Source organism: Acanthopagrus latus, chromosome 21 (assembly GCF_904848185.1).
Source record: "Acanthopagrus latus isolate v.2019 chromosome 21, fAcaLat1.1, whole genome shotgun sequence".
In the NCBI taxonomy this organism is placed as follows: Eukaryota; Metazoa; Chordata; class Actinopteri; order Spariformes; family Sparidae; genus Acanthopagrus; species Acanthopagrus latus.
In genome coordinates this window covers 21,343,609-21,359,703 of record NC_051059.1, presented here as the reverse complement: position 1 = coordinate 21,359,703, position 16,095 = coordinate 21,343,609, and the positions used below count along the sequence as shown (strand labels likewise).

The window sequence follows — 16,095 nt, the reverse complement described above, 5'->3', positions numbered from 1 at the left end:
TTTGCATCCATCTGCAGCACAGCTCCCAACCAACCCACCAACCAACCAACCAACCAACCAACTGCAATCTTCCCTTCCTGGACTGTCAAAAGGCCGTCTGCTGCCTAATGACCGTTATGAACTCCAGTCCAGGCGACCAGGGGCTCCCGACCAGGAGCCAGAAATAATCTGCACGATTTGTGAAGCCAGCAACAAACGCTGTGTTCGGTTACATCACATATTTTGGCCTGCGTGTGTGGTTTGTGCATATTTTGTGAGGTCAAACAGCCTTGTTCGGTTGCAACAAGGGGACACCACACGTAGAAGTATACTATATTTGGATCGCCATGACAACCAAAATGCTGCGGAGGGTGGTATTATTAGTTTATGCTCGCTCGCTTGCTCGCTCGCATCTTCTGCTTCGACTTGCTACGCCTTCGGAGGTTCAGCGCGGAGCCTCACACGTCTATCGCACATACATGCACTCATGTGTGCAATGCAGTGTGCCAGCGCGTACACCCGCCCACACACACACACACACACACACACACACACGCTCTCGTCTTTGTGAAAGAGCGCCTTCATTTGTTATCGCGGGCTTGAAAACTTCAAAGATTTAATTGCTGACTTTTGCTTCGCCTCAACAGAAAGAGAGACTCCCTGTCAGATGGCGCCCGAGGCAGAAACGAGTACTGTGACGTTAAGAGTCAGAGGGTACCTGAAGTGAGACAAACAGGCAGCAGAGAGGGGATGTGACGGATTTTTTTTTCATCCACTATTTGCTCCGCCGTGGTGAAAAACAGGGGATTTGCTGACGGGTTGGAGGAAGCTTTGCGGCTAATATCCTCCACCTGCTTTTTAAGAGGGAGCTGCAAGGACGAGCAAATCCTCGTGTCGCCACCCAAAGTAAACAGACACATTTCACAAGCCGCGCACTGGAGGCTCCTCCGCCGCTTCAGTTTGTAACCTTGAAAAGAAAGAAAACTCTTGTTGTTCTTTTCTTGTTTCTTTAAAGATGAACGAACCAGCGAGCACAATGGAGTCACCGGGCATGTTTGGTGCCGGGAACAGATTGAAGTTGGCCATTTCAATGTTGTTATGGAAACGAGATGAGATTGTGTGACAAGCAGACACTTATCACATTTTGCCGCTCCGCATCCAATCTGCAGCGATTCTGCTAATTGCCTCCTCTCTCTGTGAACTGACCCGCGTGCCCCAATTTTTCCCTTTCTCTCGATCTCTAAATCCGCCTCTTTCTGTTGTCTCTCTCTCTCTCGGTTTATTCCCTCTTCCCAACTCCATTGCCTCCGTTCATCCCCCTCTTTCTCTCTTCCCGGGCCTCTCTTGAACCCGACACGGTGAGCGATGATGTCAGCCTCTCCAGCGCGTTAACGGTGTGAGGTTGAACGCTACTATTTTGCTCCTGCGGTCTGGGTTAAGAGCCCACTCACTGAGATAAGAGAGCATTGTTTACTTGGCCCAGCCTCGTTACAACTCCCACACAGACACACATGGAGAGCTCCACTGCACAGCTCTGCTCGGCTTTGCTGTCACACTTTCCAGAACGTACTGTGTGGTCACGGCCAGTTATCGAGAACTGTACGCGGCGCGGCCGGCGTCTCAATCTGATGCTGGTGGAATTGAACGAGCTCAGGAGAGACTTTAAAGGTCAAGCTCAGCTTCAGTACAGTGAAGTGCTGTGATTTACCTATCTGTGTGGAGTGGAACCTGACTGTAATTTCAGTTATTTATTGACTTTAATCTGTTTTATAGGTGATGTTTATGTTTAGAATATTCTTATCATATTAAATCTGCTTCTTTTCCGGGTCATCCTGATTGATCAGCGTCTGTTTCTCCCACACTGTACCTTATGGGATACATACAGTGCTGCAGCATCGCTTATGCTCGCCTCTTTATAGCTGACTTTGCTGGTGAGAACAGCTGGAACAGATGTTCAGCACCATCTTCATCGGCTTCATTCGTGGCATCTCAGTTTGTGTTTCCATCGTATTCACACATGTGATGTGATAACTATGGTGATAAATGATTCATTTTAATGTCTAACTTAATGGTATCAGTATGTAATAGCTCTCAGAAAAGGTGTTTTCTTTGTATTTGCTTGTTGGTCATCTCATTTTGTGATGAAATTATGTTTGTTTCCAGTGTGTTGTCTAGCTGAATGAAAAAAAATGTTACTATTTGAATATTTTCACATACATTGCTATTGGAGTCGCAATTTTCCTGGCAGTCATATTGTTTTTACAATATTGTAATTTTTTTTTTTTTCCCCCTGAAAAATACCTGAACATGATGTGGTTTTTGCTGGGGTTTGTACCAAACACACATGTTCCCTTACGTCCAAGGAACATGATTTAAATGACAGTGGTCTCATTAATGAAATGGACTTCCTGTCAGTTTCGAGCTCAAAGGTGATATTGATAACATCCAGATACTAAATGTGGCACTAACATTACCTTCAGGTGTTGTTTCAATCTTCTGCCTCTTCAAGTTGTTGCCAGTTTGTTGCATTACCTAACCTCGCTAACCCTAGCTAGCTAATGTGAATGTAGCTTATGCCAGCTAACGTTAATGTCAAACCCCCCAGGAGGAGCGCCAGGATTTGGAAGCCAACTTTCGTAGTGGCCAAACTGTGTAATTTCGTCACATTTCCCCATCAGCTTGCATTGTGAAAGAAGCAGCTGTGGATACCTTTTTGTTTAGTCACAACCCCCCTGAAAAACACTGATTTCCCTATCGTAATGTGAGCTATTCAGTCAAATAAAATATGTAAAGTCCAGAAGAGCTGCTTGAAGTCAGCTGGCTTTAACAGCAGAAGTCTCAGGTATTTTTATTTTCAGGAAGTCAAACTTGATCCAGTTAGATCCATGGTTAACACTGCAAATGTTAGCTCACTAACTTCTGCCAGCTACCCAGACCATTGGTAGACACTGGGACCAACCATCAGAATTCTTACACAGAGGTCAACAAAACTACCATTTTGGAACCGACAAACATTTAAAATTATGAATTCACCATCATAATAATGTATTTAAGGAGAAGAAATACATTTATTCTGCACCTCTCTACAAGCTCTGTAGGTGTTACTTTTTAAAGAATAAAACATTTGTCTGCCTAAAAATGTTACCAGCACGACATAAAACCTCAAAACCTTACTCTGATGTGGAAATGATCTGGTTTCTAAACAAGCTCCAGACCTGACTGGAGGGATTTTCCTGCTGCTTGTGTCGGGTGTTGCAGTTTGGGACACATATGTGTTTACGCCTGTGCTGAACTTTGCATGAGCTTTATGAACAACGAGCAGCCGTGACACACTCCCAGGATGTGTGTTTGGTTTTGTTTGTCAGCCCGCTATTTAGTCCACCGCATAATACGTATTGTATTCAGTCGCCTCTCCCCTGTTCTCTCTTTTGATCCTGTTCCTGGGTAAACCCTCATTTGTCCTGGCATTATATAAGGGGAAATCACGAGGCAGGTGCAGCACCTCAAGATCCAGAGACAGTTGGTTTCCCGAGGCCACATCCACACTCAACACAAAATTACACCGGGACGCTGCAGCTCAAACATGATGCTATCTGCTCGCACCTCAAACAACCTTCATGTGCAATACTGACTCCTCACCTCTTATACTTCAGTTTTTTAATAGAGAGTTTCTCATTATTTATTGTTTTTCATTCTATATCCTGATTTTGTTGTTGCATTCTTTATCTCGTTGCATGCTGTGCTCACAATTACAATAAAGGCATTCTGATTCTGAGTTATAGATCACAGGTGTGTTGGTTACACGTACTGATTTTTGCAAGAGAAATTCGTACGTAAATGTATAAAAAATGATTTTGACGCTGTGTGGGGGACAAAATATTTAGAGGGACGTCAATGTCATGGATTTTTGCCCGCGGAAATATACGCTTGACCAATGAAATCCTTTGTTTCAGCTGATGTCAGATAAAAATGTGAGAAAACCCATTTGGTCTCCTGTACTGTATGACAAACACCACAACGCCTAACTTCACAACCAAATCAAGGACGATGTATAGATTGACATCGCCCAGCAGCTCGGACACAGTGAAGATTTTAACGTAGCTGATATTCACTTGATGATGTTACATGTTGGTAACTGAAGGGTGTTTGGAGCCCAGAGGAATCTTATCGGGCTTCATTCACGAAAGGTAATGAACAAATCTGATCGTGGACGAGGACTCAGTATGTTGAGGAATCAAACGCGAGCGCAGTTTTGGAAATGATCCAGGTACAAATCTAAGAATCTTCTGAGGATCTCTGTAGCACAACAATACTTTATTTATAGTAGGATTTGGTCACACATGCCCTGGAAGCTTATACAGATAATGTTTTGGTCCCTCTTGGTTTGAGAAATAGCTCCTATAGCACCATTTCAGTAATATTTCTATTAATTGTGCAGCCCTAGTACTGTCGATAATCCGTCATTACCATTTTTATTCGTAACGAAGACACCGTGAGGTAGAGAGACAGTCGTCGCTTCATACTAATAAGCTTAAAAAGTCTCTAATGAAACTCCTCTTGGCGCCTGAAGAACTTTATCTCTTTTGTATTTTTCATCCGTCATCACCGAACAAAAATACCTTTTCTCTCCTTTCAAATTACACACAAGCAATTAGATTTCCGTGTTGATATCTTGAACTCTAAGCGCTTCAAACAACCCAAAACTGTCTCAGATGCCTGTTCGCTGCACAAAACACACACTGTTCATTGTGGGAAAAAAAATGATAAAGACTTGCCAGTAAATCTGCATCTTGGAAAAAAATCACACACACACACACACACACCATCCCACTCATCACCTGTCACTGCTCATGTATCTTCATTGTCTCCATCAGGACTCTTCTAATTTATGCAGCCTCTCTTCTCTCGTCCTCTAAATGAAGTTGTCATTCATATTCATTTATTCGTTTCTTTCAGACTCGTGGCAGGCTTTTTTCTTTTTTTGTCGGAGGAGAGAAAACTAATCAGACTAAACTAAACAGACCTCCCCCTCCTTCCTCACTCCGCCTCCTCACACAGTCTCCACCATCAGTCTACGTACCGGTACTTCATGCCGGTGAGCTTGGCGGTGGACTCCTTGAGGTTGTGGTGGTAGCGGTGGGTGAAGGAGCCCAGGCTGCGAGCTATCAGGGCCACGGTGCGGAAGCGGGCGCGGGCCTGGCTCGCTGTGTTGGGGCTGGTGGCGTTCTGCTTGCTGTGCTCGCCGTTGCGCGGGGCCTTCAGCCCGTGGTCCGTGCACGCAAAGGACACCTGCATGGCTGATGGGAAAGGCCACAAGAGCTGCTCCGAGACAAACTTGAGGGTTTTTTTTTTTTTTTTGCGTCCTTAAAATACTTTTTTTTGTTTCTATCCAAGAACTTAGATTTTGTCCTTGAAGTTGAAAGTCAGTGGTCCAGGCCAGCTCTGCCTGGTGCTGGCGAATCTCATACGGAAATCACAGGCAGGGACGACGGGAGCATGAGATCGTTCTGAACTTTCTTTTCGGAGGAAAAAAAAAACCCCTCAAGCTGATTTTGCGTCAAAAATTGGACATGGCGGTGGTGCAGTCCCGGTGAGGCGGTGATCCTGTGCCGGCCCGACTCCACCTGGAAATATGAGAGAGGGTGGAGATGGAGGGAGAAGGATGAAGGAGAAGAGGTTCTGAATGAGTCGCCCAATTGAGAAGAGTACTTGGGAGCAGGGAGTTAGAGGGGAGAGGGTTAAATGTGTGAGGAGAAGAGGAAAATGTCCAGAAGGAAGACCCGACTGGAGAGAGAAACCTGTCTCGTCTTTGCATTTCCTCTTCTCAGTGCAGTTTTCTCCAGTTTAATCACGTCTCCTGCGCATATCTCTAAGCTGCTTCGACGTGGCGATATGCCCTAGTTTTCCTCGCTTCTATCTCGTGTTTCTCCTTCTGTGTCTGTCCTGTTTTATCTTCCTCTCCTCGGTCTGTATCAAGTATTATGCACTTTTCCCCTGTTTCCAACTCAAACACTGGTCTCTCGCTTATTTCTAGTTAGTCCACTCCTGTTTACAAAGTCTATCTCTGATGCCTCTTTCAATTTGCTTCTCCTCAGGGTGTCGGGGAGGTTTTTGTCAGGCAGGCGGCCAGGAGTTGTGGGCGCCTGGGGAGTCTTTCTCACCCTCGAACCGCGGCTAAGCCTTTTTAGTCAAACACCTGGAGTGAGGAGAGTAACACTGCACCACCACGCCGCACACACACACCACGGACACACTCTCGCTCCCGTCACACGTCTTGAAAAAAGAATGAATAAGGGCATGCTTTCACAGAGGAGCGAGCGCTTGCATACAAAATACTGTACACTCACACACATCCATATCTTTACTGAAACAAGTGTTCTTACACACAGCGAGTTCTCTGAGAAACAAGGATGAAGCAGGACAAGATCCTTCACCGATGTGTGCCCTGCTGCAACTTTGAAGGGATCAAGCGGTGTTAGGCGGCGAGCAGAGGTCCCGCAAAGATCCGCATCCCAACAGAAGCGGCGGCGTCTCCGGCAGCTGTCCTCGGACCCGGCGATAATCAGCCTTGTCCCGTCTCCAAAGTCCTGGTGGCACAGTAACGCAGCTTCTATGGTCCCCGGCTTTGCAGCAAGAACGCTCTGTTTGATAAAGGGACCCTGGAATGGTGACTGACAAGCGGAGAAGAGGAGGAGAGAGGAGGATGCATGGTACCTTACTTCAGGGAGAGGAGGACAGATGCAGTGAGGAGGCGAAGAGCGAGCGCGTGTTGAGCGCAGAGAGAGCGAGCCAGGCGGTGAATGAGGGAGAGAGAGGCGGTGTGTATAGGCTACTGGCTCTCACTGACTGGCTGAAAGAACTGCAGTGTTTTTCACTATGGCGCGACACACTCGAGAGAGACAGAGAGAGAGAGAGACAGAGAGAGAGAGAGAAAGAGGAAAAGAGGAAGCGAGATAGAGGTTTATTCTGAATGGAAGTCAATGGAGCTGAGTTGATGTGCGTTCATTTACACCACCTCAGGCTGGCCGTGAAACGCGGCTCGTGTGAACGTCACGCTTCACTTGCGAGGCATTTCATTTGCTCGCCCATCTGCCGCCACAGTGTGAGTCCTCTTTACACCGCAGTGACCTTTACAACCGACCAACAAGTGCTGACATCTAGTCTTCGACATCTAGTCTTTGACCCCCGCGCGGATCGCAAAGTCATGTTTTGCACTGCAAGAAAATGGCATCACTTTGTTAAAGCCTTCAACAAAAGAACCCAGCGGAGACCTACGGCAACATCTCAGAGCAGATGTTACTGTAAGCGGCACAGCGAGACAAAGCATAAACCAGCGTTCAGGCTGCGCAGCGTCTTGTCTTTCCTCCCCCACTGAGCAGTAATGTGACAATGCAGGATTTCACAGTTCATTGAACATCCGCGAACCCCGAGGCCGTCGCAGATTTTATTTATATCCCTGCGATTGCTTTCGATAACTGCAGACACTTGAAAAGCTCGGTTCGACAGGACCGCCACGTTTTCCTGATGCGGAAGTCGAATTGTGGGTCAGTAGGTGCATAGATGTCAATGAAGTGTAACACGACCAAAACTTTATTGGCAAATGACCATCGGAGGTGAGATGACAACTTACTGACTTTCATGCAGGTGTTGTTCCAAAACATTTGTTCTTTTGTCTTTTCAAGCGACAGCAGTTACTGGAGGACTTAAAATGGCACCAGACAACTTCCCTGCTCTTTACATGTACTTGCAAATAATGACACAAGACAAAATGTGAGTTTCTTCAGTCATTTTGTGTCAAAGCAGACAGAAATGAGTCAAGATCCGAAGATGCTGGATCTTATATTTCCCATAATGGAATTTAATAGAGTCAGTGGGTTTTGTTGGACCATCCTTGGGTGGTAAATGCCTGTCTTTTTAAAACTCCTGCACTGAGTAACTATAATTTCCTGTTAAGGACTTGAAATCTCAAAGCCAAAGCTGAAATAACCCTGATCACATCATTGGAGTTATTTGAGCAGACTTTGGAAATCTCCCTCCAGAGCCACAGGGTCAGGGTTTATCACAAACCCCGAAGCACTGCGGGTGAACACTGATGGGTAAACTGATTTGATGGAGTCCTTTGAATCACATAACCTTAATCTCTCTGTTTTGCTGCCATTCTCCTCTGCAGCCTCTCTGCCTTCCAGCAAATCCTGTTCTGGCTTGATCACGGTGCGCTGCGCTGTTGGACAAAGTTGCGAAACATCCCTCTAATGTCAGCGCCGCCTCCAAGGCTACAACTTCCTCCCTGTCGATCCCATTTAAAAGTGTGTCAGTCAAAAGCGTCAACTAGATCTTACATCCTCGGCTGGAATCCCCAACGGACGATCGCGTCGTTACCTTGAGGCAAACCGCTCCGCTTTAATTGCTCCAGCGAGGACCGGATAATAGAGCTCTGAAACTTTTATTGAGAGAGGCTCCATGCGGAGCACATGTTGAAAATGGATGAGCGGCCATGACGCAGCACTCGGACCTAACCCTGGATTTCCCACAGTGCGGAGCGTCTGTCAGCACGGCTCGACAGCACTGCCTGTGCACCTCCGAAAACACTTCGTCTATTTATACACAGAACATAAATCTCACCCATAATAGCCAACCGCTATCTAAAAAAAGCTCTCGGCAACATGAGATCCCATGTCACATAATTACAGCCCTGTAAACGGTCTGCTGCTCGACTGAAATATCCTTCGGCTCCACATCTTACTCTCTTTGTTCTAAAGGCTATTCAAGTGTTTAATGGATAGTTTTCCTTATCAGCTCTAACCTCCCGTTGAGAGGATGAGCGATAATGAAGGGGGGAAACCTTTCCGAGCTGTCTGTGACGTCACTGCCGATGGAGCAGTCCCAGTCTCTCTCCCTCGGCTGCTTAATCACGTCCGTCTTTATTTGCCTCTGTATCCCCCCCACCTCCTTTTGTTCTCGTCTCCTCTCCATCTATTATCGCCTCTCCCTCGCCCATCTCGCTTTTTCTAAATCACCATTTAACACGGCACCCGCTCTCTCATTTCAAGTCTGTCCCCCCTTACGCCGCAGATTAGATCGCAAGTCATTGTGATGCACGTCTCGTTCAGCGCCGCGGAGGACGAGTTGCTTGTTTAATCTGCCTTAATAGGGGCGGTTTTAGACTCTGCGTGGACATGATGGTCACAGTTATCAGGGCGCTGCAAATTCCACTCGGGGGGCCGGAGAACATGCATGAAATACTGATGAGGATGCTTGACACTAAATCTGACAGGAGGGGACAATATGACGAGGATTTGACTGAAAGTGCAAGGTCACCGCCATCATGAGCAGCACCGGAACTGTCCTTCATCGTCAGCGCCAAAACCGTTAATTGTGTCGTCTCTTCTCATGTCATCCTCATCATCCCGCCATATATAGCCCACTATTCCCATTAACATCGTCGCATCCGTCACTACTGCCGTCATGACATTTCCCAGTGTCACCATCAGCATCGTATCAGGACAGCTTCTGCCGTGACCTCATCTCATTTAGAAACCCCTGCATATGGCGACGCTGATGCACACTGACATCTTTATTGTCACAACTCCTATAGATGCCCACTGACCTTAAGTGTCTGCCCAGCAGGCAAATGGCCTCTCATCGGAGATATTGAATGATAGAAGGAAAAGGACGCAGAGCTAATTTTTTTTTTTTCTCTCTTGGTGAAGCACTCGGTGGCTCATGGATTCAGTATGGATGAAACGTTTATGTACCTGCAGAGTTTTAGCCTCAGGATGAATGGTTTACAAGCTCACTTTGGAGCATTAGCCTTTATGTGCCGGCTCTGGGAGCAGTTCGTACTAAATGGACTGAGGAGAAGGTTCAGTTCCCAATAAAATGCTTTAATAAAACACTCGAGGGGCAGCACATTTTGACAGTGTTATCCACCATGCAGATGCAGCGCAATGTACAAGTCAACTGTATTTATTCGGGATCACTAGTGAAGTTATTAGTGTAATCATAACGTCAGGCCCCTTCCAGTGGACCAACAAGGGACTTTATTTAAGAAGACTTTTTCTTTTTTATAGTAGTGAATCGTGACAGACAATTAATTTTGTGATTCCACTTGATTTGTTCCATGATCTACACATTATGTCTGTCAATTTAGATTTTTTTTTTTTACTGAAAAGTGAAAGTTTGTGACTAGAAAGACTATGAAAAAATGAAAAATGGTGGTTGCCAACAAGCGGCTAAATGAGACTATAGAGGTTTTCATTAAGCGTCATCACAGTGAACACTGAAGACTTCAATATTTCGCCTTCACAGGTGGACTTAAGTTGCAAACTATTCTAACTTGAACTCCGTAACTTGTACTTTGATCAATTTGAAATGTGTATACTGTATATATACTAACTATGTATTAATGTTAGTGACACTGAAGTCAGTCAATATAAGGAGAGTATGAAGTTTTACTTCCTTCCTTATTGTTGCCTCAGATTTTAGCGTTCGTGTGTGAACAAGGCAACATCCGTGTTATCAAACGCTGCAAGAAATCATGGTGCGTTTTCTTGATTAGATGTTCTTTAAACACATAATCGTCAAAAATTGATTCATGGTCATTCATGTGGCGCTCACTGCTTGTTGCACTTGTCGTTCTCCCTCAGTTTCTGTTCTTCATGTGCACACAATGATATCATCGGGCATAATGAGGAAATGGTATCATGTGGTACAAACACCGAAAAGTGTATTTGACTTGTTACATTTCTGAAAACAATATACAGGAAAATTCCACTTGTTTTAATGACACATCTGATCGTTACCGCCATCAGCTCGCTCTCTTTCTGCTTTGCTGTTAAAGTCAAATGTTAGCACCGTGCTTCATTGCTTATTCAGATCCTCGGTTCTTTTCCTCAGAAGTGAAACCTGCTGAAGCCCACTGAAGACACAGCAGTGTGTCTGACGGTGGCCTCGTGTGCCTCGTAACGTCGAGTCTAATTGCAGAGGGGAATTGGTGCCGGCTCTCGCTGTGCTAAGAAGGACTCTTCCTTATCAAGAGATGATGAAAGCGCTGGGTATTTAACAGGACCAGAGCCCTGCTGAGCATAGTTAAACTTTAATCCTCACATCCAGTGGGTCATAAATTATTCACATCGGAGTTAATTGACAAACACTTAACCCTGTTTACCCTGATGGGACTTGATTCAAGTTGAGCAGAAAGAAAGAAGTTCAATCAGCAGAATCAACGCCGTAAGCCAAAATGAGGAGTCGTGTGTTGTAAATATCTCAAACTCTCCTTCACCACAGTGTGTACTCACGTAGTTTTCAAGGGCATGCACTTGTCTTCAGAACATGATATCCTACCTGTAGACCATGCTGGCACAAGGTCGCACGGCTGCCTGAAACAGATGACTGTGAACATGAAGAAGCTCCTCCAAACTCTGCTGTTCTTGAGGTCTGCTGGCCTCAAAGCTTCCCGGAAGGCAGCCGGTGGGGCTCGATGGGTACCACTTGGTTCCTGCCCCCTGCCTCTGCAGGTTGGAACTGGGGCAGCGCTCCAGCCTCGGCCCCCCTCTCTGCCTGGGCACGGGGATATCACTGCAGGCTGCCTTCAGATACATGTTTGGACCGACCTCGTCCCCCGCAGGCTGACGGGACGCTTTCTTTTGATAGCAAATCCTTCTCAATATATTTAGTCATCCTGCCGAGAGACTGTGGCCATGTAAGTGCAATGCAATGCCGGTCATGCGGGACCACAGAGGATATCCGTATTTGTGTGCTGGAGAGTTCTCGTCATACCTTTGGCCGAGAGCGTAATACCCCAACACAGTTTCCATAGATATATCAAACAAAGTTCACATGTGCATTGACAAAGCCGAGACGGGTGGTGGGGGGTCAGAAACATCACTGTGCGCCATACCTGTGATGTCAACTTTATTCTTAGGTGACTGACAAATTGAAAGACAAAGGCAGCTTATGTTTGAGCTCCTGGCGGCTCCAGTGAGAGAAGCCCGCGGGTCTGTGAGGCGAGCCGAGCAAATATCAGAGATACCTCCGTCCACGTGTCAGAAATATTCTTTCGCATACAGGAGTGTTGCATGTACAGAACATAAACATGAAGAAAGAAATCTGATCCCACCGGTCTGCTCTGCTGATATTATCTCAAGGAAATGAGAAAAGAGATCCATAGCCAGGTGTGAACAGCGATGGCACGCAGATACCAAGATCCAGGAAACTTGCAGCAATGTCAGTAAGAATAAAATGAAGATATCCAGCTATACTTTGTAATGGCTCTCTTGTTGGGAGTTGTAAATATGCCTTGCAATAAATTCTGTTTGCTGCCAAGGATGTTAAGTGTTCACCTGTGTCCAGATATTGGTTGGTTCGCTTGCCAGCAGGATTAGACAGAAACTGCAGACCGGGTTTCCACGAAACTTGGACGAAAGATGAGTCTTTGCCCAGAATAGACCACGACAACTTTTGGTGATTTGACAACAGGGAATACAGTGCCAGGGTTTTCTTGACTGGTAGCAGTCGGTAAAGTTAGCTGCATGGCTAAATGAGCAAGTGTTAACTGCGTTAGCAGCAGCTGAACTCTACAATCCAACTCCATACTGGATTCCCTGTCGTCCATCTGGCAGCAGTTGAACTTTGCGTTCAGTACCGACACGGCCAAGTTCACTTGGAGCCTGGAACGGTTAGCTGCTGTTACTGGTAACAAGTGAAGCCATCTAGTCACAGAGGGTTCAGGCAGATCAGCTGGAGGGCATTAGAGGGCAAACCAGAAAACACTGTCTCCGGAAGATATAAACCAATTCTACCAAAGTCAGGTCAGAACCTACAGTGGCGTCTTTCTGACACAATATCAGAGCTCTGTGGTTGTTGAAAATGGTTAAGAAGGCATTTTTCTTTTTACCACATTGTTGAGCACACCCAATTCTTCCACGACGTCATGAGGGTTACTGTTCCATCTGCATTGTTTTGTTGTCCAAGCAGTTGGCTGTTACAGATTTGGAGAGCATAGATTCAGGTTAAACAGTTACAGGTGGCTACAGGACAATGGAGTTCGATGCTGCTTCCTCTTACATTGAAAAGATAAAGATAGACAGAGAAACTTTACATTCCGTGAAGGAAGGAAAATTCCTTCACAGTTGTTAATCTTCGTTTAAGCATGTCACATGTTCCGTGATTTTATCACAGAAGTCAAAGAGGTAAACACAGTGCACCAGTTGTTTTTTTGTAACTAGCACGTATTGTTGCTGTTACACAATAGTCACATAGTCTTGGATTAAATCTTAAATGTTACTAAAAACGCCACAGACGAAGGCACAATATTACGGTGTTTGTACAAAAGGGAATCACAGATCTGCACGCTTTTTAGCGATTATGTCACATGTTGCTGCTACTTTCTTTGCTGGTGATTTCATGTAACCTTATGTCCTGTTATTAAAATGTTTTTTTTCATTTCTCTGCGCTCTTTTACTCACTGGAGGTGTATTTCTGTTGTAACGCATTTCAAATAGCTTTGCAAACAGCCTTCTGTGACGAGGTTTGATAAGTTTTAACGGGAAATATCAAATCACATATTTTATATCTGTTCGGCTGTCTGCATGAATCCAGGGCGAGGGAGTGTTTGAGGTAATTTTATGATCCCAAAATGCAAAAATGTATTGGTACAAAGAGCATGTAAACACAGTATATCTTATACTCGGCGTTAGACACGAGTACCCGCTTCTCTCTCGGTCAGCTGTACCTGCCTGCCCTCTTGTGAACAGAGAGGATACAGCAGCTGGATCCAAGGAGGAAATTCAGTTTTAAATTCTCACACAGCATCGAGCCTGGAGAGTCTTTTGTACATTTTGTGCTTCGCTCAACCAGGAAAAGTAGACACACAGCCTGGAAGAATCAAATCATGAAGATGGAAACGCATACATACATACATACACACACACACACACACACACCAACCAACAGGAACACGCATCCCTCATTCGCAGGCCTAAGTGTCTATCGGCTGAAAACTGAGATAAGATGTTGGATGAATGTGGGGGAGCTGTGAGCACCTCTGTGAGTCTGCTGCGTCCTCCCACTCAGTGTGCACTGTGAGAGGCAGACGCAGAGCATTTAGTCTATTTCAGTCCCTGGATATGTGAGGTCTTTTCTTCACTGTTCCCTTCACAAGACCAGAGTGACTCATCCATACTCGCACACAATCTGACTCCTGCAGGCAGCAGCTCAGGCCTCTCAGTCGAAGCTACTGTGGTCGACCGCGTGCAAAAATTGGTTAAAATCGAGTTAAGCATTGTCACTTTTGACTCTTAGTTCACGATACTCACACTTTGTGTCCTTGTAAGTGGCCCGTAGGTCAGCTTTTTATTGTTTTCGCAACTGAGGTGGACAAACAAAAAATGGAGGAAAGAACAAAAACAGGATTGACAAGTCTTTTATCTTCTGGGGGGGGGAAAAAACAATCTTATTTCCTTCTTTGTGAGACATAAAAAGCAGAGTGGGGAGAGTTGAGACAAGCAGATGAAGCTTAAAGATGAAGATCTCAGTGGCTGTGTTGACTTTGTCCCTCTTTTACCTTAGCGTGGCTGCAGATGTGCTGGATTACAAATGCAGGAGCGTCTTAGAAGAACTTAAGGCCGAACTGCAAAAAAACAAGGAACAACTGGATGGTCTGAAGAAAGAAGTCCGAGGTAAGAACGCAGTGTCACGCACAGCGTTATTATTGTACTATTTTCAGGTTGCCTCAGGCTCAAAATGAAGGTGATAATCTCTTGTTTTCTCGTTCTTGTATTATATTTATTTATTTATATATTTACCTATTGTTTTCTCGAGGTAACCGGGTGGCATTCGGAGCAGCTCTTGGCAATGTTGGAAATGTTGGACATTTTAACACTGAGATCACACTGGTCTACAAGAAGGTCTTCTCAAACACAGGATCATACAACCCTGCAACAGGTGAGCTTATAATGCTGTCACAGATATTTGGGTTAATCAGGATGTGATGCAGAGCACCGCAGCTACTGTACTTGAAATGTTTTATGATGTAATTCTCTCTGTTGATCATCCACAGGTATTTTCACCGCTCCAGTCAAAGGATTCTACTACTTCAGCTTCTCCGGCCATAATCACTCAATTAAGCCAATGGGACTGCGGCTGATGAAGAACGGAGAGCAGATGGTTACAGTGTACAACCATCCAGCTGGAAACCGCTACGAGACAGCAACCAATGGCATGACTCTGCAGCTTGAAGCGGGAGACCAGGTGTGCATGAGACTCAGGGCGCACACATGGATTGTTGATAATATCAACAGCCACAGCACCTTCATTGGCCATTTGCTATTCCCTCTGTGAGTGAAATCAAGAAAAAATAAGAGAGTCTTTGTGAAAACAAGTCAAGAAATCAAACCAAAGTTTTCATGTTAACAATGATTGTGGAAAATGAAACATGTACATTCACTGATCACTGATGATTAAATGATATAAAATGGATATTCCTCTTATACCTGGAAAATGTATATTCAATCATATTATGTTTGCCTTATTAAAGTTACTTATATAAAGTGATTAAAATCAATAAAGCTTCACTGATTCAAGCATAACAAATTGCTGCCATGACTCTTTTTTTAAAAGGAGCAATCTGCTGTTTACTTTTCATTTTCATTTGATATGAACTAAAATCATGACACAGTTCTAAATGTCTCTTGATTCTAGTCAGAGTAGGGCTGTACTTCACAGTGCACTCATAATTATTTGTTGATGGATTACAAAACGTACAACTTCTATTGTAATACCTGCATTTCCAAACATCCATATCTTTAGTATAAATATGTTTGATTATTTTGGCCACAAGTTGCTTCACATGGAAACATCCCGACTCTCTTTTGTACATTATTCAACACTCAAATATATTTTTTCTGTTGTTATTATAAGTGAAATTAAAGGATATGGCTGGCACTTTCTTTTTTAATTTTTTTATATTTATCTTGCTATCAACAAATCCTGGGCAAAGTCCAAACAAACACTGCATTTGACCCCAATGAAGACTGATGAAAAAAACAGGGGGTCAGGATGTAAAACAGAGCTGGCTCTACCTTTGATAACGACTTCATAGATAAGACAGATACTGCA

General features: G+C 44.8%; 2 protein-coding genes across 5 annotated transcripts in view; one reads left to right on the top strand and one right to left on the bottom strand.

Annotated features, from left to right (window-relative positions):
• Positions 1-11,835, bottom strand: part of kcnab1b (potassium voltage-gated channel, shaker-related subfamily, beta member 1 b) — a 42,889-nt gene extending 31,054 nt beyond the window's left edge. Inside the window, exons 1-2 of one of the 4 annotated variants that reach the window (XM_037084834.1) lie at positions 6,367-6,501; positions 5,060-5,603 (exon numbers count right to left, since the gene is read on the bottom strand). In XM_037084834.1, coding sequence (XP_036940729.1) covers positions 5,060-5,274 — 215 coding nt within the window. In that variant the 5' untranslated portion in view covers positions 5,275-5,603; positions 6,367-6,501. Of the gene's footprint in view, positions 1-4,817; positions 5,008-5,059; positions 5,604-6,362; positions 6,502-11,322 lie in introns of those variants that run through there. The other 3 variants (XM_037084833.1, XM_037084832.1, XM_037084836.1) reach the window with 3 other exon arrangements.
• Positions 11,836-13,205: 1,370 nt separating this feature from the next.
• Positions 13,206-15,556, top strand: LOC119011586 (complement C1q tumor necrosis factor-related protein 6-like). Its single transcript, XM_037084837.1, has 3 exons — positions 13,206-14,657; positions 14,800-14,922; positions 15,038-15,556. The coding sequence occupies exons 1-3, from the start codon at positions 14,501-14,503 to the stop codon at positions 15,316-15,318; spliced, it is 561 nt and encodes a 186-aa protein (XP_036940732.1). The 5' UTR covers positions 13,206-14,500; the 3' UTR covers positions 15,319-15,556.
• Positions 15,557-16,095: the final 539 nt, after the last annotated feature.